Source organism: Amphibalanus amphitrite, unplaced genomic scaffold (assembly GCF_019059575.1).
Source record: "Amphibalanus amphitrite isolate SeventyFive unplaced genomic scaffold, NRLGWU_Aamphi_draft 001210F_arrow, whole genome shotgun sequence".
Lineage (NCBI taxonomy): Eukaryota > Metazoa > Arthropoda > Thecostraca > Balanomorpha > Balanidae > Amphibalanus > Amphibalanus amphitrite.
This window is the reverse complement of record NW_024882704.1, coordinates 75,768-99,996: the sequence shown is the minus strand read 5'-3', so window position 1 is coordinate 99,996 and position 24,229 is coordinate 75,768. Positions and strand designations below refer to the sequence as shown.

General features: G+C 51.1%; 2 protein-coding genes across 2 annotated transcripts in view; one reads left to right on the top strand and one right to left on the bottom strand.

Moving 5' to 3' along the window:
- LOC122371145 (CAD protein-like) overlaps window positions 1-24,229 on the bottom strand; it is a 117,663-nt gene that overhangs the window by 30,365 nt on the left and 63,069 nt on the right. Inside the window, exon 29 of the mRNA XM_043347276.1 lies at window positions 10,006-10,251. Within this exon, the coding sequence (XP_043203211.1) occupies window positions 10,006-10,251 (246 nt within the window). The remainder of the gene's footprint in view (window positions 1-10,005; window positions 10,252-24,229) is intronic.
- On the top strand, window positions 11,584-23,833 carry LOC122371146. Its single transcript, XM_043347277.1, has 7 exons — window positions 11,584-11,810; window positions 15,545-15,789; window positions 16,595-16,700; window positions 18,071-18,248; window positions 18,590-19,017; window positions 19,315-21,390; window positions 21,795-23,833. Exons 2-7 carry the CDS (start codon window positions 15,554-15,556, stop codon window positions 22,869-22,871), a joined length of 4,101 nt encoding a protein of 1,366 aa, XP_043203212.1. The 5' UTR covers window positions 11,584-11,810; window positions 15,545-15,553; the 3' UTR covers window positions 22,872-23,833.

Below are 24,229 nucleotides of genomic sequence, written 5' to 3'. Positions count from 1 at the left end.
TGGTTTTCCGATACGCTGCACGCCTCCTAACCCCCGGCGGCCGACCGGAGGAGTCAGTAGCGCTCCACTTACGACTTCTGGCGATAGCTCAAAACACCTTACAGCTAGAGGGCTGCTATTTGGCACACCTTATCTTTGCTTCCATACGCATCTTTGGAAACCAATTGCATTTCCGTCTCAGGTCAGATTACTGACTTATGACGTCACACGTGAACCTCTGCAATAGTCCCAAAATACCGAAACTTCGCAATGCCCTCGGTGCCAGAGGAGCTGTCACAGCGAGATGATACTTACAGGACCTAGTATCCTCTAGAAGTCTCAAAACTTGTATATCTCGGATTTCTCCTAGCGGTCACATGAGGTCAGGCCGATCGCGTGACGTGACCATTACAAGTCAATGGGGAAAATATGGAAACTGTAATTTTGACGCCGAGAATGATCTAAACCTAGCTCAAGCACATAGAATCGCAATGTCATGCACTTCTTGCAATGCCCAATGCTTCACTTTTGCATCTTTAACCTAGCGTGACGTCATAGGTCACAACTCACAAGTTTTTTCGTCAACTCCTGATAAAATTGAACTGGTAAGTCGGAAAAGTCGCCAATGGACTCGGGAAGCCTATCGAATCGAATGATATACGATATAACCTCCTCCGACCAACTTCGTGCCCTGAGTGCCTCTGACCTGGCTTTGACCCGATGTGAACACCTTATGTTGACCCCACCCAAACAAGTGTACCATTTGACGCACCGGAGCATGACAAACATGATGGTACTAAAATCGCGACTCTGCGCCGTTTTTTGCAAAGTTATTTCTCAAAACCCGAAATCGTATTTTGGACCTCGGGACACTTGACCTGACCCTCAGAGGCCACCAGTTGACCTGAGACTTTTAAACTGTGCATCAATCGCTGCGTCCCCGGTCCCGTAACGGCACACATGCTTGTTTTTCCCGCGAAGCTATAGCTCTATTAGGGCGAGGGAGTCGTATCCGCCCACTCTCGCGGCCGGGGCGTAGGCATGTAAAAAAAAAAACTTATAAGTCTGGGGATGATTGATGCAAGATTCTTGCAGATAATGGTTGATGAAGGTAGGGTATAAGTTATTAGAGATAAGTGAAACAAATTTGCAGCCCTCAGTAGCCTTGATTTATGCATTAAGAGTTATAGAAATTAGAACAACTGTAAGCTGCAGGCTCAGCTCTACAGTTTCTACCTATACCTGCAAACACAATAAACTCAATGGAAGAGTAATAATAGTTTAATTGTATTTTATTGATGCTATTCGAGTTTCAATGGTAACTATGTCACCGATGATTCAATATTATTTGCACGGTATCATTTGCTACCACACGTCTAAATATTTAGTATCTAAAATATTGCAGTAAAATAAGCTGCGCCACATCTGTCGACAAAATCTGGTGCCAACTCAAGGTCAAACGGAAAATGTGGTCACGTGACCAATGTCCGGCAGCTGATGTGCAACTTACCCCTTACCCCTTAATCGGCCCTTAAAGGAAGGGGCGAGTCAAAAGTGCCTCAAGGGTTCGTCTGATCGCCAAAATAAGGGTCGCAATCGATTCCTCGGGTCAATATCTAGCCGTAGCCTCGGGTTCCAGATGTGTGCAACTTACCCCTTACCCCTTAATTGGCCCTTAAAGGAAGGGGCGCGTCAAAAGTGCCTCAAGGGTTCGTCTGATCGCCTATAATAAGGGTCGCAATCGATTCCCAGGGTCAATATCTAGCCGCAGCCTCGGGTTCCAGATGTGTGCAACTTACCCCTTACCCCTTAATCGGCCCTTAAAGGAAGGGGCGCGTCAAAAGTGCCTCAAGGGTTCGTCTGATCGCCAAAATAAAGGTCGCAATCGATTCCTCGGGTCAATATCTAGCCGCAGCCTCGGGTTCCAGATGTGTGCAACTTACCCCTTACCCCTTAATCAGCCCTTAAAGGAAGGGGCGCGTCAAAAGTGCCTCAAGGGTTCGTCTGATCGCCAAAATAAGGGTCGCAATCGATTCCTCGGGTCAATATCTAGCCGATTAAGGGGTAAGGGGTAAGTTGCACACATCTGGAACCCGAGGCTGCGGCTAGATATTGACCCGAGGAATCGATTGCGACCCTTATTTTGGCGATCAGACGAACCCTTGAGGCACTTTTGACGCGCCCCTTCCTTTAAGGGCCGATTAAGGGGTAAGGGGTAAGTTGCACACATCTGGAACCCGAGGCTGCGGCTAGATATTGACCAGGGGAATCGATTTCGACCCTTATTATAGGCGATCAGACGAACCCTTGAGGCACTTTTGACGCGCCCCTTCCTTTAAGGGCCGATTAAGGGGTAAGGGGTAAGTTGCACTCATCTGGAACCCGAGGCTGCGGCTAGATATTGACCCGAGGAATCGATTGCGACCCTTATTTTGGCGATCAGACGAACCCTTGAGGCACTTTTGACGCGCCCCTTCCTTTAAGGGCCAATTAAGGGGTAAGGGGTAAGTTGCACACATCTGGAACCCGAGGCTGCGGCTAGATATTGATCCGGGGAATCGATTGCGACCCTTATTTTGGCGATCAGACGAACCCTTGAGGCACTTTTGACGCGCCCCTTCCTTTAAGGGCCGATTAAGGGGTGAGGGGTAAGTTGCACACATCTGGAACCCGAGGCTGCGGCTAGATATTGACCCGAGGAATCGATTGCAACCCTTATTTTGGCGATCAGACGAACCCTTGAGGCATTTTTGACGCGCCCCTTCCTTTAAGGGCCGATTAAGGGGTAAGGGGTAAGTTGCACACATCTGGAACCCGAGGCTGCGGCTAGATATTGACCCGAGGAATCGATTGCGACCCTTATTTTGGCGATCAGACGAACCCTTGAGGCACTTTTGACGCGCCCCTTCCTTTAAGGGCCGATTAAGGGGTAAGGGGTAAGAGCTAGGGCCAAATAAAGGTCATTGTCACGCTCTGTGTAACCTATATTGGTGAAAGATCTCAAGCGGCATGTCACGTGATGTATAACCGTGTCGCGAGAGATTTAGTCCAGAGAAAATCGGGAAGGAGAGGGATGTTGGTTTTGGGGAGTTTTTGGAAGAACAGTGTTAGGTGCTTGATAATTGCCGAGTATTGGTAAAAATACATAGAAAACCCGTGACACTGGGGGCTCAGCCGGGATATGAAAGATGAGTAATTTTGCTGGGTAAGTAACGTAACGCAACCAAACTGAACGATTAGCCGACAAAGATAATTAATATGGATCTTCCTAATTTCGAACGATTGCTGGAAGCAGGACAGAAGCTCGGCTTAGAAGGAGAGAAGTTACAGCAGTTCATTCAAAAGGCGGTAGAAAGAGAAGAGAGGATGCAGGAAAGGGAAGAAGCGAGACGAAGGACAGAGATGGAAGAAGCAAGACGGAGGGAAGAGATGGAGTGGGAACGCGAAAGAGAAGAGCGTGAAAGAGAAGAACGAGAGAGAATGAGAGCACACGAATTGGAGATGAAAAACATCGAGCTGCAGGCTGCACATATAGCGGAAAATCAAAGGCAAGGGGGTGCAGCACCCAAAGTAGTGTCCGTTCCGAAACTACCGACATATGTGGACGGAAAAGACGACATCGATTGCTACCTACAGCGCTTCGAGCGATTCGCCAAGAGCTCATGTTGGCCAACAGAAAGCTGGGCCACACGGTTGAGCGCACTGCTGACTGGAAGAGCGCTGGAAGTGTATTCCAGGATATCCGATGAGGACGCTGAGGACTACGGTGCCCTGAAACAAGCGCTGTTGACACGCTATGCTATGACCGAAAATGGATTCCGGGAGAAATTCCGCTCATCAAAGCCTGAGACGGGCGAATGCCCAAAACAGTTCATCTCGAGACTGACTGGATACCTTAACAGATGGATAGAACTGTCAGACACAGCAAAGACTTTTGCTGGCATTCGAGACTTGATGATAAGAGAACAGTACTTGAACAGCTGTCCCCGTGACCTTGCCGTGCATCTCAGAGAGCGAACGCCGACGGATCTTCCCCAAGTGGTAGAAATATCGGACAAATATCTCGCTGCTCACGACCGGTCACTCGCATCTTCGCAGCCAAGGGGGGACGAGTCTACCACTCAAGCAGGAAGTGCAGGACGTAGCGGCGGACCATACGGTACCGTGTATAATCGGCGGGACCAGAGCCGTATACGATGTTACAACTGCAACCGGTTGGGGCACCGCGCTGTAGAGTGCCGCCAGCGTGATTCTCAAATGGCTCAGCGGTACAATAATGGGACCGTCCCGAGAGGTACCAATGGACCGGGCAACACAGATTCCGATCGCAGGGGCTGGGTGCCAAGGGGAGCTGCAGCTGAAGCTCTGCCGTCAGAAACAGAGAACAATGAAGGCAATCGGGGCGACGGAGCGCTCGAAGGTGGTCCGCACGAGGCGGCCGCCGCCTTAACATCATCCCCACGGTCACCCACGCCGGTCATTGCCCGTGGAAATAAGGCGACAGAAGAAGACATACTTGAGTGTTTGAGCGATAATGAGCTCAAATTAGCCAATGGAAGGTCGATTCCCATCGTGAATGGCGCAAGTTTGAGTCGTCGAACGGACGCACGTACCAATATGCCCGTTGTGAAGGGTCAGGTTGGCGACGTCATGGTGAACACCCTGCGAGACACCGGGTGTAGTACCGTAGTGGTGAAACGGGAGTTCGTCAAGGACGAGGAGCTGACGGGAGAAACATCGCTTATGCTCCTGATTGACAACACCGTGCGCCGCGTACCAGTGGCCATGATATGCGTAAACACGCCATTCCTGATAGGAAAAGTCAAGGCTCTGTGCTTGCCCGACGCCGTATACGACCTCATCATCGGCCAAGTTCCTGGAGCTCGCGCTCCGAACGACCCGGATCCCGAGTGGCGCGCGACAGAGCCGGCAAGCCAGACGGGAGGCGCCGCGATCATCCGGGCTCAGTCACAAAAGGGACGCGGGGTGCTCAGACAAAGTGACCTCATCGGCGGTACCACTGTGACCCGAGACGAGCTCATTAAACTCCAACAAGAGGACGAAACTCTGAAGAAACTCACTGATGGGTGGGAGGCAAGGAAAAGAGAGGGAAAGATGGTGAGGTACGAAAAAAGTCGGGGCATTCTCTACCGTGTCTTCGATGATTCGGGGTGCAGCGCCAAGAAAAGTACCCGACAGGTAGTTTTACCAACAGGGCTACGCGAGCACGTCATGAAAGTCGCCCATGAATCACTGCTAGCCGGCCACGTCGGCGCTAAGAAGACGGCTGAGAGAATTCTATCCAGCTTCTACTGGCCAGGTCTTGGAGCAGACGTGCGCCGATTCTGCCATTCGTGCGATGTGTGCCAGCGGACTGTACCAAAGGGATCAGTTGGTAAGGCGCCGTTGGGTAAGATGCCGCTGATCGACCGCCCGTTTCAGAGAGTGGCCCTGGACCTGATCGGACCGATTCACCCGCCCAGCGAAAAGGGACATCGGTACATCCTGACCCTCGTTGACTACGCAACTCGGTATCCAGAAGCAGTCCCTCTGAAGACCTGCACTGCCGAAGCTGTAGCTGAAGCTCTGATCGACTTGTATAGCAGGCTCGGTGTTCCCGATGAAATCCTCACCGATCTGGGACGACAGTTCGTATCCAACTGCATGGAAGAGGTCTCTGAGCTACTCAATATACGCCATTTAACAACCATTCCATACCACCCCATGTGTAATGGCTTAGTGGAAAAGTTCAACGGCACGCTACAGATGATGCTGAAACGTCTCAGTAGCGAGCAGCCAAGACTGTGGCACCGCTACATCAATGCACTGCTGTTCGCGTACAGAGAGGTCCCACAAGAATCCACTGGGTTCTCGCCTTTCGAGCTGTTGTACGGCAGAACGGTGCGCGGACCGATGAGGATATTACGAGAGCTCTGGACCAGCGAAAGCGAGACGGCTGAGGTGAAGACGAGCTACCAGTATGTATTTGAGCTCCGTGAGCGGCTAGAGGATACGATGGCACTGGCGCAAAAGGAGTTGGGGAAGGCCCAGTCACGATACAAGTACAACTACGACCGCAAAGCGAGGAACAGAAAGCTGGAAGCCGGTGATAAAGTCCTAATTCTTCTCCCATCAACCAGCAACAAGCTTCTCATGCAATGGCAAGGTCCGTACAGCGTGCAGGAAAAAACAAATGAGTGTGACTACGGAATCATTGTCAACGGAAAGGTGAAAACCTACCACATCAACATGTTGAAACGCTACATGGACCGCACCGTTCAGGAGAACAGGTCAGACGTCAGTGCCAGTGTCAGCGGGGCACTCATGGAAGTGGTGGCAGTGGCTGTGATCGAGAGAAGCGAGGCAGCCCCAGAAGAAGCCATCGAGGATGACGACCTACTGGAATTTGTGGTTCCAGGAGGCAACGAATCTTTGGCAGACGTACAAATCGGGGAGGGATTGTCAAGGAAGGAGCGACTGCAAGCGCAAGAGGTGATCAAAACCTACCATGCAGTGTTCTCAGACAAACCCGGACGCACCAAACTCATTGAGCACAGGATCGAGGTGACGTCCCCACAGCCGATCCGATGCAAGCCCTACCCCTTGCCATATAGCATGAGGGAGTCCCTCCGCGAGGACATCAGGAACATGCTCGATATGGGAGTGATACGCCAGTCTCGGTCACCTTACGCGGCCCCCGTGGTACTGGTGAGGAAAAAGGATGGCAGTAACCGCGTGTGTGTCGACTATCGTAAGCTAAATCAAGTAACGATAGTAGACCCTGAGCCGATGATCAAGATCGAAGACGTGTTCCAGGACCTAGGCAAAGATCGATACTTCAGCAAGATCGATCTCAGCCGGGGGTACTGGCAGTTCCCTGTCAGGGAAGAAGACGTGCAGAAGACAGGATTCGTCACACCTGATGGAGAATATGAGTTTCTCCGCATGCCATTTGGAATGGTCAACTCGGGAGCAACACTAGTCAGGGGGGTCAGGAAGCTGTTGGAAGGTCTACCCAACATAACTGCGTACATCGATGACATACTGGTGCATACCAAGACCTGGGAGGAACACGTGTCCACTCTGAATGTCCTACTTCACCGCATGCAAGAAGCAGAACTGACGGCGAGACCGTCAAAGTGTGTCATAGGAATGGCGTGCGTGGAGTTCGTCGGACATCGTATCGGGCGGGGGGTCGTCACTGCCATTGAAGACAACGTCTCCAGGATCCTGGAAGCGCCGAAGCCGAGGACTAAGACTGAGCTGAGGTCTTTCCTCGGGCTGGCCAACTTCTACCGCAACTACATCCCCGACTTCGCTGCAGTGGCGGTGCCATTAACAGACCTGACGCGGAAGGGGTCACCAAGGGTGCTGCAGTGGGGAGCGGCTCAGGACAAGGCCTTCGATGGTCTAAAGGGACTGCTAGCATCGAGGCCGATCCTAAGACTGCCAGAAATGGACAAGCAGTTCGTCTTACGGACGGACGCCTCTGATAAGGGCATCGGCGCCGTTCTGCTACAGAGTCATGACGGTGATCTCTTCCCGGTGTCTTACGCAAGTAAGAAGTTATCAGATCGTGAGAGGAAGTACTCTACGATGGAGCGAGAGTGTTTGGCGGTGGTCTGGGGCGTGAGGAAGTTCCAGTTATATTTGTACGGGAGGCCATTTGTCTTACAGACTGATCACCAGCCGTTGGTCTTCCTCAACAAGGCAAAACTGCTGAGCGATCGGATTATGCGGTGGGCCCTGTTCCTGCAGAGCTACCGCATGCATATCATGGCCATCAAGGGAGCGGACAACGTGGAGGCCGACTACATGAGTCGCGCCGTCTGAAGTATGGTCGAGTCGGGTAGATGAAGAAATGAAGAACGCACCGTCTTATCTCCGCGTTACGGGTCATGGCGGTGGTGGTTATGAGCATGTCGACAAAGATTGGTGATGATGGGTATAAAAAAACAAGTTTTTTTTCTGGAAAGGGGGAGTGATGTCACGCTCTGTGTAACCTATATTGGTGAAAGATCTCAAGCGGCATGTCATACTGGTGCATACCAAGACCTGGGAGGAACACGTGTCCACTCTGAATGTCCTACTTCACCGCATGCAAGAAGCAGAACTGACGGCGAGACCGTCAAAGTGTGTCATAGGAATGGCGTGCGTGGAGTTCGTCGGACATCGTATCGGGCGGGGGGTCGTCACTGCCATTGAAGACAACGTCTCCAGGATCCTGGAAGCGCCGAAGCCGAGGACTAAGACTGAGCTGAGGTCTTTCCTCGGGCTGGCCAACTTCTACCGCAACTACATCCCCGACTTCGCTGCAGTGGCGGTGCCATTAACAGACCTGACGCGGAAGGGGTCACCAAGGGTGCTGCAGTGGGGAGCGGCTCAGGACAAGGCCTTCGATGGTCTAAAGGGACTGCTAGCATCGAGGCCGATCCTAAGACTGCCAGAAATGGACAAGCAGTTCGTCTTACGGACGGACGCCTCTGATAAGGGCATCGGCGCCGTTCTGCTACAGAGTCATGACGGTGATCTCTTCCCGGTGTCTTACGCAAGTAAGAAGTTATCAGATCGTGAGAGGAAGTACTCTACGATGGAGCGAGAGTGTTTGGCGGTGGTCTGGGGCGTGAGGAAGTTCCAGTTATATTTGTACGGGAGGCCATTTGTCTTACAGACTGATCACCAGCCGTTGGTCTTCCTCAACAAGGCAAAACTGCTGAGCGATCGGATTATGCGGTGGGCCCTGTTCCTGCAGAGCTACCGCATGCATATCATGGCCATCAAGGGAGCGGACAACGTGGAGGCCGACTACATGAGTCGCGCCGTCTGAAGTATGGTCGAGTCGGGTAGATGAAGAAATGAAGAACGCACCGTCTTATCTCCGCGTTACGGGTCATGGCGGTGGTGGTTATGAGCATGTCGACAAAGATTGGTGATGATGGGTATAAAAAAACAAGTTTTTTTTCTGGAAAGGGGGAGTGATGTCACGCTCTGTGTAACCTATATTGGTGAAAGATCTCAAGCGGCATGTCACGTGATGTATAACTGTGTCGCGAGAGATTTAGTCCAGAGAAAATCGGGAAGGAGAGGGATGTTGGTTTTGGGGAGTTTTTGGAAGAACAGTGTTAGGTGCTTGATAATTGCCGAGTATTGGTAAAAATACATAGAAAACCCGTGACAGTCATATTCTTGCTCCCCGTCCCCCAATTGACCTAAAATAAGTTTTTTAAGCGATTCTGAATCCGACGCTGTATTCGTTGCTGTTGCTGACGCTAACTTCACGGACATAAGAGAAACGGCCAAGAGTATGATTGATACTGAAAACAGACACACTAAAAGAAATTTTAAAAAAATCAGAGGGACGGAAAACAGGTAACCGGCCAAGAATAGGGTGGAATGAATGGGGAGTTATGTAAGCAAACAGATGATCATTATGGCAGAACGGCAAACTGGCATGAACAATCGCGCAGAGCCGTATCTGCCAGGCCTGCACCGGTCTGCAGCCGTCAGTCCGCGGATCACCGACACGTCAGTCAGTTCCGTATGACTCAGTCCGTTATCCGACTCAGATATTATCGGCGCGGGGTGCGCACTAGGTAGATAACGGTCACAGATAGCGACCTAACGGCTGGGCAGAAGGGCACCAACACCCGGTAACAGAGAACACAGTGCGACCGCACGCTGAGCTATGTAGGAATGAAGAAAAAACATTTTAACCTAGCATGTGCGAATAACATTAGACACAAAGAGACCAGTACCCGACAAGAGAAGCCGATGTTTTTTGTTTTGTCTTTTTGCTAAGAAATATCAGGCCATTTGGTTATTCTATTCGCTTTAAAGACATTTTATCATGTAAAATTTCCTCATGTGAATTAATCATGTGCACTTAAAATTAGCATGCTCATGTAGACCTTTGCCGTCTTATGATCAGTTAACTAACTAGCTAGTAACACCTGAGACCTACACAAATACCGACGGAGAGCCCTTCACTAAGGCAGCATTACCCATCTCCCCTCCACCCAGCCTCACCTCGACCAGCAGTTTGGCGCACTTGACATCGGTGACCAGGCAGACGCCGTAGTCGACCGCCATGCGCCGGGTGCGGTAGCCCTGCGTCTGGAACGAGCTGACGCGCCGCGCCCCGCCGCTGCGCATCGGAAGGTTGATGACCAGATCGAGCTGCTGGCGGGACAGGTAGTCGGCCATGCTGTTGAGCTCCTTGTCGGTGGCACCCTGCTCGGCGATGTTTTCGTACGCCCATTCCACCGTCTCGACCTGGGAGACAAGGGGTTGCATGGTTAGAGTGAGGTCGAATTGAGGGTCATACAGGAGCCAAAACAGGGCCAGATAGAGGGCAAGATGAGAGTCCTTTGGAACTAGGGAGGTGGTGAAGCGAAGAACGAATAGAGCTCAAACTGGAATTAAACGGACACAAAATACGCGTTATTTCTCCGTTGGGAGCTACAACTTCGTCAGGCTGACCGCCATTCAGCGGGACAATTGATCGAATTCAATACCAGATGGCGTTGAGGACACGCGGCGGCGGGAGTCTGACAAACAGTTAATCGGACTGAGTCAAACTGAGACAGCTGGCAGCCGTAGGTATGTACTGAGACAAGGCCGAATCCCTCACTATAATGGCAGACTAGCGGACGAACACCACACTAGCGTATGATACATATGTAATCAGTGTTTCCGTGGGCATAACCGATATCGATTTGTTGTGTGATAAGCCCACCTATGAAATATCTAACAAATATCGAGGGCCTTGGTCAAATATCGATGACCTTGATCACAAAGTACAGTTGTTCTTAGGTCCACTTAAGTATCTTCGTTCGCTGGCGTAACCTGTTAGGGTTAGGTAGAAAGTCTGCTGTTAGGTATTTACTGATGATTGATGAATCTGTTCCACTGATAACTGAAACAAAAATGGTAACAAAAAGCGGCAAGTTGAGGTGCACAGGTCACAATATTCAAGTGTGGTACAATACGAGTCCTCCCAAGATTACTTTGAGTCCGCCCACGTGGACAGAAATTACCTAGAGGAATGTGCCAGACCTCACGAGAGACGTTATCAGAAGGAGCATTGACCATAAAACTGCTAGATAGTTCGGCATCATAAAGACGCCGTGACAGCAAGAGGGGCGTTAAAAGCAAAAAAGGTTTAACTTAATAGGTCATATATGTAATGTCAACTAGGTGCATGAAAAGCGCTCGATGATGTCAAAATGCCTTCCCTAATTGGATAATATATATTGACCTGCCAATCTGACATACTACAAACATCAGTTTCTGGCGAGGGACACTATCATCATAGTGTTTCAAGAGAAAAGCGTATCGCAAAAAAGCGTTCATGAAGGCAGCCATGGCAGTAAGAGCCATTTGCTCGGTAGTGCGCACTCTACCCTCTCCAACTCTACCACGCTCTCGGCTCCGACGCAGCGCCCACCCTACCCACGCTGTGCCCCTACCCTGCCTGGGCGACCTACCCGCGCCACTTCTAACCAACGCTCAGTATCCGAGCACCGTCAGACAGCGATATCAGCTGCAGATAGCGAGCCACCGCGCCGAGGTCGACGGCGGTAGCTGAGGGTGTCCCCGACCCACGGCAGTGCCGCGCCGACCCGGTCACCGACAGCACGTGTTTTGGCGAGGGAGCGACTCTTGCGCCGTCGACCACGCGGCGACCGGCAGTCCGCGCGAGCGGCGAGACTGGGACACGAGGTAGAGGAGAAGCCTGTTGGGAGTGACGAAGAACTGGAGAGGAGGGTGCGGCGAGGCGAGAGCACGCCAGGTTCGGATGGAGTAGTGAGGACTGGTCTGCAGTCAAACAGGTGAGAAGGCCCCCACGACGCCGGCGCACTGAGTGGCGTGGTCGTATGGAGCTGATACCTATTGGGCCATGGAGGACAAGGTTCACATTACTCAAGTTTTCACCAGAGTAAACACCTGATAGGCATTGGTCAATGCGGACAGAGCCATCATTCAGTGGATATTAGCTCGGACCTATTGTTCGTTCTATTTTCTGGCATCCACTGTTCCTGGCAACACGCACATGATAATCATAACACGAGATTTATCCCGAAATGGCTGTAGGTAATCCACTTCAGACAGTCTCACATAGTGGTGACGTCCAATGATCAGCAGAGCGAAATTGGAACTTTGGCGCACCGGTATACTTTTAATTTGCATCTCTTTTATTTGAAGCACATGGTTCATGACCGCGTTTTATAAGTAACGTACCCATAAGAAGTAAAACAGAACGCGTAAGAATCATACAAGAGTGAGACCCGACAGGTACCAGTAAATGGAGGTCAGGTGTAGACACTAGACACATAAGGCAAAAAAAGTATCCGATGGTATCGTATCGCCATTTTGTACTCTAGGTGTAATAAATAAATACACAAGAAATGAATGATGTTCTTTAACACTGAATTGCAAGTTGCAACCATCGACAAATACACAATAGATAGTTTAAAAGCTATTTTGTGAGCTGCAAAACCACCCAATGCTGGATTTTTAAAAACTATGGGCTCGGCTAGGCATCAAAATTTAGCGAATAGCCCGAAACTTTTAAATCGCCGACCTTTTCTCTTATGATGGGCAGCACGTTTAACCATGAAGCTCTGGCTCCAACAACTCGAAAGTAAGCGCAAAGGGGCAAAAAGAATGAAGCATTTGTTAATGATAACAGAATGACTGGGTCCTGAGTGTTTAGATAAAAAGTAAGTAATTAAAGAGAGTTTAACCTTCCAGGCGGTGGGGGGGGGCATTTTTTGCCCCCCCCCCTTTAGTTTTTTCGATATATCTCGAGAACCGCCGCGCCGATCGTCACCAAACTTTCAGTACCCTCCCGGAAGTAGCTAGCGCACATGGTGACCAAAAATTTTTCCAAAGGCTATGATAGGTTGGCCGCTAATGACGTCAAAGTGACGTCATTTCTGCCATTTTCGACCCAAAAAAAGGTTTCGCGGGAAGAGCTGTCAGACCTACAGCTTTAGAGATACAGAAAAATGTTTCAACATAAAAGGTGTGGAATCAAGAGGGCTACAAAACTGCTATTTCGGTTTTTCGGTTTTTTGGATTTTGACCCCCCCCCCCCAAAAAAATAGATTTTTTGAATATAATAGCCAAAAAATCCAAAAAGTTTTTAAATTTCGAAAAAACGGAATTTATGTGATAGTCCCTACCGCCTTCTATCTACATACCAAATTTGAGATCGATACCTCTTTTTTTGGCCAAGTTATAGCGAAAAAACTGTTCAAAATTGATGACGTCAAATTTTTAAACTCAATTTTTAGCAAATGTAGACCTCGCAGCGCAAAACAAAGGCCACCATTAGACTCCCCGCGACGAGCGGCATCGAATCAATACCCATTTTATGCAAAAATATCAACTTTGAAATTTGACCTTTTTTGACCTGACCTTTTTTTTAATTTGTTTTTTTTTTTAATTTAGCTCGAATGTTTGAATGGACGGATTGACAGAGCCGGAGCCCACGCTAAGCAGAGCTTGTTGCGTAGACCCTGACCCCTACCGTCCGATCGCGCAATTCCGGGACGGGAGAATTTAGATGCCAAAGTTTAACGTGCCCTTCAAAGCCGGACACGGCCTGTCCCACTCAACTGACTTCAACTGGCTGCGGCTGCTCCCACCAACCGCAGACCATCCCCGTCAGGAGTCTCAAATATCGAGCGCCGGAGCGTCTCGAACCCGGGCTGTCACTACCGGGAGTCCAATGCTCTACCAACTGAGCTACGGGACAAGCATACTTGACGGGACAAGACCTTGACCTGACCTCCACCAGAAAGTGACCTAAACCGTACCTGATGGTCCTATAACCAACACCATTGAGTTGGAAATGAAAAACTGGCCATAAAACATGCATCGCACAACCTTAGTAAAGTTGGGTTCATGTGGTGACCCTTGGTGACCTTTGGTGACCTGACCTGTGACCTGACCTGGTATGACCAGTGACCTCTAATAGCAACATATGTACTATACAACTGACGCCTTATCGCTGGTTTTCGACAAAATGCGTTTGACTCGGTGTTTTAGCGCTTTCCCTAGAAGCCCCGTGAACGGTGAAACATTTTATCTTTGACCTGACCTGTGACGTCATCGGTGACCCCGAGGTCAATGAAATTTGGTTTCCCTCGACAAATTTGACAGGGCTATCGAACGCCGTTTGAATTTTCCGGATCCGTCCAGTAGTTTCGGAGATACGGGGGGGGGGCAAAAAAATGCCCCCCCCCACCGCGCGGAAGGTGGCCGGGAGGCCCACCGCCTGCCGGGTTAACAAAGATGCTAGGCACAAGATATTTTGTTACTTACAATAGTTCGTCAGAGGTCGAGGTCAGAGAAATAGAAGTGGACTACTTCATCGGTATCATAACGTTTATTGACGCGAAAGTAATGCATTGATTTGCATGCCAATTACAAAAATTGATTTTGGGCTTATTAGCTGGTGACCGTTAGATGGTATAGTTATTCAAACATCGAACAATATGCAACAACAAAAATGGTCATCTTTAGCAGGAAACATAGCTGAACAGCGATGGGACTGAAAGCGACCAGTGTGCAATCCCTTGCACCTATGTAGATGTCACTAGTGGTAAACGCCTGAGCGTATGCTTTGCCGCAAGGGTTACCTAGATGGCACAAAACACGGGACCAAACGGAATGGGCCTGGCCAATGACGGTCCTAAAAAGTAGAAATAATTGTTATAAGAGTAGCTTCAATCAAGCGCGAGGGAGATCATATTGAACCCTTTCGCTCCTACCAACACATTTCACACGGCACAAGCAGCCGCTGTTAAAACTGTGCGCGCGTAAAGCATAGCTCTTTAGAGGACCACCTCATCAGTACAAAAGTTCGCCTGCAGGGGAAGGTTCAAGTACCAAGCGTCGAGAAGCTACTTGATGTAACGACTTGTCATCCTCACACGCGCCTTTTTTACGCAAACGGAGCAAACTGATTAGCCCTTTAGCTGCGAGACAAAACAACGGTAGGCATACCTAAGTACGAAAATAGATACAACTGGCCGTTTATGATGATAATAATAATAACGTTGAATTTATTATCATCGGACCGCAAAGGGTGAGTGCGAAATTCGCAGAACACTTGATCAACTAATGGACCACACACTCCTGGTGACTGGTTCGCCGCTGATGCAACCCCTTATCTTGAAATTATCAACCGACCATGCCTCGATCGGTGACGACCACGATATCATGAATTGCGAACGGAAAACAAGCTTTGTCCGATCTCTAATGCTACTGTCTAGCTTAAACGAAAATAGAACGTAGCGCGTGCTAGTAATGAATGACATCGAAACAATCATTCGTTATGACAGTCAACCGCATCAGATGACATTCTGAAAAAGGCGAACTGTTCAAACACAATATCTTCCCCGAGTCAGCACCATGGGGGTGGGCTGCAGCCGTTGACCGGTGACCTGACCTGACCTGACCCGCTCCCCTCTGTCCCAGGTCGCCACCATGGGGGTGGGCAGCAGCCGTTGACCGGTGACCTGACCTGACCTGACCCGCTCCCCCACTGTCCCAGGTCGCCACCATGGGGGTGGGCTGTAGCCGGTGCTGTTCCGACAGCCGGCACAGCTCACTGGCGGCGTCCACCATCCCCTCACAGCGGCCGTCGGGCAACGGCTCGGCGGGTAGCGGCGCGTCCTCCTACGAACAGGAGCGAGAGGAGGCGCTCCGGCTGCTGCGAGACGAGTTCAAACGGCGGCCCACCGTGTTCCTCATCAGCCAGATTCTGATGTCGGTGCAGTTCTTCAAGAACTTTAACAGGTGAGAGACACTGCCCGTCCGCAAGAGCGTCGTGGAAATCGGCGGGCGGCTCCTTAGTTCCACAGCGTCGAACACTTCCGAACGGGCAGGCAGCGCTGCTCTCCTCCGATCCATGTCAAACAGTTATCGTTTGCTAATACACGGCTTTTGTTAGTTGATGTCAATGTTGTTAAGTTATCAGGAAGTACTTTTCTACTGGGGAAGTGCACAAACTGCGCCTTATTCTAGATTAACTAGCACCCCTATCGCTAACAATAACAACAGAGAAAAAGTGACGCTTGGTTGGTAGTGATCAGTGGATATACACGCATGCAGAAGCAGAAAAAAGCGGTACAGCAAATATCGAATTCAGAACTGGAAATTAAATAATAACACCGAAACGGGACCAGATGAGGCAGAGATAAGCAATGTTGACCTTCGATCTGATACTTTGAGCAAACAGGTGCGATTCGACATTAAATAAAATAGGTACAGCCCACCGCTAAAGTAATGTGTGGTTTTACCAATCTCAACGGATGGCTTTGACCGACGATTTTTAAATGCGGACTGATTGAAAAGAAGACGTCAATAGATAAAGTTGTAGCTGCAAGGGTGAAGATACATGTAAGCTACATTTAAAGTCTCGTTGCAGTCTGGCTAATCGTTCCTAGGCATCAGAAGCAGAGCATACCCATGACTGAAACCACACATTACTTTTACTGTGGACTGTACGTAAAAATAGAATAAACTGATGCAAGTTCAAGTTAGACGTTTCAAGCTGCCTTCAGGGTATCAGCAATGACGGTACTTGACCATAATGTTGCAGGGACAAGTTGAGGATATTGCAGCTAAAGGAGGAAAAAGAAGAAGAGCTAAACAGGGCTTTGCAGAAAGACAAGAAATCGGCCGCCTACCTAGGATCTCCCTATGAGGTAAGTCAAAAATTAAACAGCTTGAATGCAGCAGAAACAATGCATATTAAAAAAAATCGTTGATGACGGAAAGTGAGCCTCTTCAAACAACTAGGTACATATGAACGTCTTTTACCTGCAATGAATATAAAAAAGAAAAGTCAATTTTAACTCGCATTAACGAAAACAGTAGGAATAGGTACCGCGGAAAACTGAAATAAACGACTGTTAAGACACAGTTATCAGCATTATATTATACCTACTATCGGGCATTTAAAATCATTCTTCTCCTAAAATACATACAGGGTGTTTCACTAAAAGTGTCAAAAAGTAAATGCCTATTAAAGATATATAGAATATGCGAATCACGTGTCTGCGCACGTGGCTTTGTTGCAAATTTTTGGACATTTATTATTTATCCATTTAAGATATATTTTACACTCATACGGAGCGAGGGCAGGAGGCCAAAGTTACTAGTCATTTTTTCCTTATGCAGAATAAGAACAGGTTATTTACACCGCAACAGGAGGGATGAATTACACTTATGTACATTTGGTGCCATCAGAAACATTGAACCCGTATGCCGACTTTTCAGGAAACTTTTTACTCTCTCACCTCGCTACGTTCCAGATTATAAAAGTTTCAAAGGGCTTGTTGAGAGGTTTAAAAGGGTTCCTTCGATGCCGGTTCCAGTCCAAAAAAGGCGGGGTTGCCCCCACCTCTCGGCGGAAACCGTTGAGAAGGTCAGGGTCTTTTTGAGGGCCTTTGAAGATAACAAGAAGCTAATTCCAACATCAGAAATAGCCAGGGCCTTACAAGTTATTAAAATCAACCACTGTAACGGCTGTAGCCACCAGGAACTGACTGGACCAGAAGCTCCTGGGCCGAATAATCAGCTGCCTCGCCGCCCGCCCCTGGCCAGCGCGAAGCCCCGATCTGTCACCGCTAAGCCTCTGGTTTGGTCAGTGACTTAGTAGCTCTCGCAGAGCTGAGGAAGACTCAAGTCGCATCACTTCGGGAGCTGAAGAGCACAATTCAAGGCTTTGCCGACAGTCTGGACGCTGAAGATGAAAACGGGCTGTGAGGCACCTCCGGACACGTGCCGAAACGGTGCATCAAAAGAAGGGGCAGATGTGTGGAATAGGTTTGAGTGACGGTGATATCGTTTTTATATATTCAAATGTCCAACAATTGCGGATGAAATGATATGCAAATTTCCTTAGAAAACATTGTTATTATGTGCATTATGACCTTTTACTTTTTGACACTTTTAGTGAAACACCCTGTAGTAATAACAACAAACTCAGGCAAAGACACTCGTCGCTTCTTGTTTATCAGTCCATTTTCTGTGACGTCACCGACTCTCACCCATGACGTCACTCACCCGCCAGGTGATTGGGGAGGTAATGGCGTACTGTCGCAGGGACGGTGACGAGCCGTGCCTGGGACACGACCTCGAATACCTCATCATGCACGACTCGATCGCCGTGAGAACGCCGTCGGAGGAGCTCAGTCCTGAGGAAGAGACTAGGACATACCAGTTCATCATGCAGCGCTGCAGGAGTGAGGGTGAGATTGAGGGGCAGGGCTGAGTCAATTTGGGGCTAAATATCATAGATAGTATTTAAGGTGATAAATAATTTACGCGTTTTGTTCAAGATTCTAATCCTAAGCACGCGCAGTAGTGCATTTATAGAGCAATGAGTGGGAGAGAGTTATTAATGTTTTCATCATATTTCGCTTAACAACTAAAACGTCATTAGTCTACGTGCCCAAGTGAGAGGCCGAGTTAAGCTGCCTGCTTCTTCCTGTAACCTAACACATCTCACCAGATTCCGGGCCGCTCGTCCCGTCCGCCGTCGCGCCGTGATACCAAAACTGTCAACTGACGAAACCCGGTCCGCCGGCAGGCTACACCCGACTCCGTCAGACAGGTCGGATTCCGGCACCCACCAGCCACCGTTCGCGCCGCTCCGACATAAAGAGCCGCGAGTGGTCGCACCAGTCGCCGCTCAAAGAATCTGAGACGGAGCCGGGCGCCAAGGATCGGACGTCGCCGGCCGCTACCTCCGGCCCGGAGCGCACCCCTGACGCCGAAGCCGCCCCACCAGCGAAAGAACGGCAGGGTGGGGCAGTCGAGAAATCAGGAGCGAAGGCCACCCCTGTAGGGAGCCCCAGCGGCTCCACTGACCGGGAAGGCAAGGCCAAGAGCGCGGCTGGCGCAGCCAAAGAGGCGGCGTTAGGTGACCGACGACGCTCCCGCGGAGCCGACTCGTCTGGTGACGACTCCGAGGGTACCTCATCCAGCAGCTTGGCCAGCGCCGCGGGAAAGAGACAGGTGAGGAGACATTTCAATCATCAGGAACTTCCACACAATAGGTACAGGCTTTTCAAGCATTCAATTATATTTACTAGCATCGTACATTCTGACCAAAGCAACTATTCAATCAAACCTTCTTGCTTATTGCGGAATCAGCAACGGATTGCGAAATAGAGGTAATAAGCATTACACAGGCACAAATGCTTGTTCTTTTTTGGTAGTTTGAATCACATGCGTTGTAGGTGTAACTCGTGGAAATGTGTAGCTGAAATCATATTGTGTTGTAAAATTCATCGTCATTTTTTCTACCCCTAGGTCGTTGCTGAGCCGAGCGCAAACCATCAAGGCGAGGGACAAAAGTTCCTGGAAAACCTGAAGAGAAGAATGAACGGAGATATGAAAGCTCGGGTCAACCTCAGTGACGAAGAGCCGAGTGACGAGGCTGAAAACAGCGCTGCACAAAAACCGACGCTCACTATCACAGACGAAAGTGGCGCAGATCGCAAAATGTCCTCGGAGCCTGAGTTGACATCACCCGCGCCCCAGCAGGGGGACAAGTCCCAAGGAGCCGATGGCCACCCTGCGCAAAACGGACCGGAGCCGGCTGATGGTTCCCTCTCAAACGGCAGTCATATGACCAGTCACACCGCGCCCTATGGCCAGCCCTTCCCGGGTCAGGGAGCACCCATGCCGGGACAAAGGGCTCTTAAAGATCCCAACGCCCACTTCCCGGGCCACGTGCCACCACACGTTCCTTTCGGCCACTACCCTCCACCGATGGGTGGAGCCGTACCGTATCCTATGCACGGAGTCATGCCGGGATACCCTCAGCCAACTCCGGAGAACCCTTTACCATTCATGATGCACCCGGCCGCGCCGCACTTCGCGCAGTTCCAGCCGGGGATGAACCCCTACCAGCAGTTTGTCGGGCCCTACCCGATGGCCTCACCGCCTGTCGGCTGGTCTCCGGAGCAGATGATGCTGGGCAGCCAGCAGCCCTATATGCCAGGAGTACCACTCGCCAACCAAAACCCGGCCGTCGGCTTCGGAATGCCCGGCATGCCAGGCCAGCCGGTGCCTCCAGGCTACCTTGGCGCAGGCCATCCCTACATGCATCCGGCACCTATGTCCGCGGGACATCACCTAAATACTATCTCCGAGGGCCGAGCCAACACCAAACCGCGACGGGGGGCCGCCGAGGCGAAGCGACACACGTCCGATGTCAGTTCTAGCCACTTGATGCCGCCATCACAACACCACGGTAGGCGAAAGTCGCGCTCCAAGTCGAACGCCAGTCTGCTGCCGCCGGTCGACAGCCGTCGCCAGTCTACCTCCAGCAGCACGAGCCGGCTCTCGTTCCTCGACTCCACCACCACCGACGAAGAGGGCGACACACCCGGTCTCGTGCCCCATCACTGCTTCCGGAAGTTGAAGATGCGCGTGGACACTGGCGACGACGATGACGAAGATGTGTGGCACGAGCCCCACATCGTATCGCACCGCTTCCTCTCGTCGGAGCGCTTCCTCGGGGTGTTCGCCGACCGGTTCGGCGAGCTGGTGCAGCTGATGGCACGCGACGCGTGGCTGCAGCACGGCGGCCGCGGCCTCCTCAACGGCGCGGTAGTCCAGTGTCGCGAGGTGCTTCCCTCGGGCCTGCGCACAACGGCGCGCATCACCGCCACACTGCAGGTCTCCAGCTGGCCGTCTGAGCACGCCTTCGAGTGGGCACTGCGCAAGCGAACGGAGCTGATCGACGCACGCAACCAGTGGCGCTTCGTGTGGCCGCCACAGCGCGTGGTGCAGAACGTCCTCCAAGAAGTTGGCTGCAACCTCGTGCCGCTGGCCAGCCAGAAGGGCCGCGCCGCGGAGCTCGAGTGGGAGATCGCCTTCCAGCAGGCAGAGATCAAGCTGATCAGCTCGCTCGGCCTGGTGCACGTGCACTGCTGGGCGGCGGCCAAGCTGTTCTTCACGCACTTTCTATCCGAGTTTGGCTGCCTCCAGGAGCGCCACATCCGCCATCTCATGTTCTGGCAGTTCGAGAACAACTTCCGCGACTGGCGTCTGGAGGGACTGGGCGCCACGTTTGTCGGCCTGCTCAGTGCGCTGAAGGAGAGTGTGCGCGAACGCCGCCTCGAGCACTACTTCATCCGCAAGCGCAACCTTCTGCAGAACGAGAGCACTGGGGACCTGGTGAGTGCTCAGGAGAAGATACAGCGGGTGATGGAGAACCTCCTACCGAACATCATCATCCTGATGAGCCGCCTGCAAATCAGGAACAAGGCGTTCCCGACCCTCGACTGGCAGAACCTCTACGACACGCTTCGCATGTCAACTACAGACATCATGAAGAAATTGATTCCGGAGCTGAGCATCTCACCGGATGGAGAACTGGTGAGCGAATGTCTAGTCTAAATCAATACATCTCCATGTCACTGCAACGTACTGCGATAACAAGATTTCTTTGGCATGCAGCATTGCATGCAAGTGCAATGTAGACATGCATTATTTTGATGGGTGATGTCAGTTTCAAAGTATTGGGAAACTGCAACCCAACTGATAAGACCTACCAATAGTGATGCATCCAACACAAAATTCTAGTTTTGATGTTTTGAAATAAATGCTGAATAACAACGAAATGAATATTAAATCGGGTAAAGGCATATACGTGATTACAAAGTCATACCAACTGAAAACAGCAATCGTTGTCTAGGTGTTCGGCGGTATCGTCAAAATCATGATTTTGACAAACCATCGCATATAAGAAAAGTTGACAATGGCCTTTCGTTGTTTCACAGGGCAATCCCCGCGACTCGCTCGCGTTTAACCCAGCACAGCATGTCGACGATGAGGAGGAGGATGGGTGGATCATCAGCCGCCGCCAGCAGATGGAAGAACGCTACCGCCAATGGCAGCGAGAACAACAAAAGCTCAAGAACAAAAATCGGCGGGAGAGAAGGAACAGGGCACAAGCAGCGCCAGGCAAGCCCTTGCCAGAGTTTGCTGGACCCCGTGACAAGCTCTACACGTTGGGCGATGGCTTCCAGCCTCGTGTCGAGATGGTGCTCAGTCTCTTCATCCGACACTTCAACGCTATGGCCGAGAGACTCATTGAGCACGAGAGCATCTACACGGCACTGGCGTACATCGACCACAGTCTGAACCTGTGCACCTTGCTCAGCGAAGAGGGCGGCGCCACCGAAACTGCCGAAGAGCTCCGCGAGAAGGTGCTGGAGCTCCAGGCGGCGGCGATTGCCAAACTCCCTGCACCCAGCGAGAGTGTCCCACAAATCGACCCTGATCTCCTGCAGATGGCCTCTGGAAGTGGAAGAGCTTCCCAAGATCATAGCAACTGGACCGTCGGTCCAGAGAAGGGTCCCGCCGCGCGGCGCGACTTCAATCGGGAGGCAGCTACGGCCACCGCTGGCGACATAGCCGAGTGGCAGGCGCAGGGCGGCGTGCGGCCAGAGACCGAGGGAGGCGACCAGGCCGAGCGAACCGGCAGCGGAAGCCTCTTCGACGGACCGGCGCTGTTCGGAGAGATGCGCGTCAACCCCGCCTTCGTCGAAGACCAGCCGAAGGCGGACGAGGACGGCGCAGAGTCTGACGATGCTGAGGTATCTAGGAGCGGGCTACGGACATCTCGGGGAGAGGCTGATGGGAGCGAGGACCTGGACGAAAGTCGGCGAGGAGCGGCCGTCGGTAGGAGCAGGAGCGGGTCACGAGGCAGCAGCGGTCAGGCGATCGACGAAGGGGAAGAGGAAGACGAAGACGACGAGGAGGGGGGCGATGAGGATGAGAAAGGCGGAACTGAAAACGACGAATCGACAGATGAGGATGATGATGCCGAGGACAGCGAGGACACAAAAATGTAAGTGGACCAGGCTTGCCACTGTTTTCGGCAGTGAAAGTGATGCATCAGATCCATCTCTAGTGGTTTTGGCTGATTCCCCTGCCTTGCGTTCGGGCCGAAAGCGCGGACACTGAGCTACTGTCGCCGACCTTGCTCAAGTCAGCGTCGCGCTGATAAGCTGTAACAAACCGATCAAAAGAGCTTTCCGCGCCCATGACGGGCAATCGTTATCAGTCACACACGGACAGTAGCATGGCATGCCAAGGATAGTGTGGTCGCGTCGGTGAGATGAAATATCACCCACCTAGGGCCACGGCAGGCTTTCGCCCAGTGGGAAGGCGAAACCCAGTGATACTAACTCTTTATTGGCGGCTAGTGCGACGGTCTGCCGACTTACTGGCTAGTGAAGCGTTCCACGTATATGTTTGTGCGAGTGGGTGGGGGGGGGGGGGGGGTGACGAGGGGTGAGAAGGGGTGGCGATTAGAACCGGTAGAAGGGTGATAGCGCGAACTGTCAGAGCTAGTGACTAGGTGCACTCTCGTTGACCACTCCCCCGCATGACCGGGGCTGGTGAGCAGCGGTGAACCCGGTTGTTCTTGGTGGTCGTTCAGGACGATAGTCCAATACTCATCCCGCTTACAGAGCGCTGTGATACGGTATCTGGGCGAGGATTTGGCCCGGACCGACCATGTCGGCAAGGTTTTCGAGCACGTAGTGTGTGTGTGCACGGGCAGAGCGAATGGCACCGACGGTGCCCCGGGCCACATGCAGACCAGTGTTGCTCAAGGTGAAGCACTATCACAGGATTTGGGGCGGCTGGCCTGCTCCCCAATCACGCCCAAATAGAAGCGGTGCGATATGCTATCCGTATATTTATGTTACAATGTTATGCGTTCTACCAGTTGCGTAGGAACAAACATGCATTTGTATATAACGCAATTATTTAAAGTGATGTTTACAAAATAAATGAACAATGACAAACAGCGTTTTCCGTTAAGCTCCACATTGACTGAAATTCACAATAAAGAACGACAGACCGGTTGCTGTTCACAAACCGCATTGTCGACTGGCAATACCAGTAATTAGGTACTTTGACGACACTTGTAGGTACGAGTATATCTCTAAATTTTGAAAAGGGTCAGAAGCCTTCTGGGATTGGGGTGCAAGCCTGATAAAGACAAGTAGAGGCGATCTGCAGGCCGGGTGAATCATCGCATAAAGCTGCAAGTACCATAGCTTACCCCGAAAATCTACACCAAATCTACTCTGAAAATCAAATATTAACATCCCGAAACTAATCAAATATCGCTTCTCAGTGGAGGATAAGAGGTAATGTGTGATGTAATGGGGCGTTTATGAAAAAAAATTGGGAAGTAAGT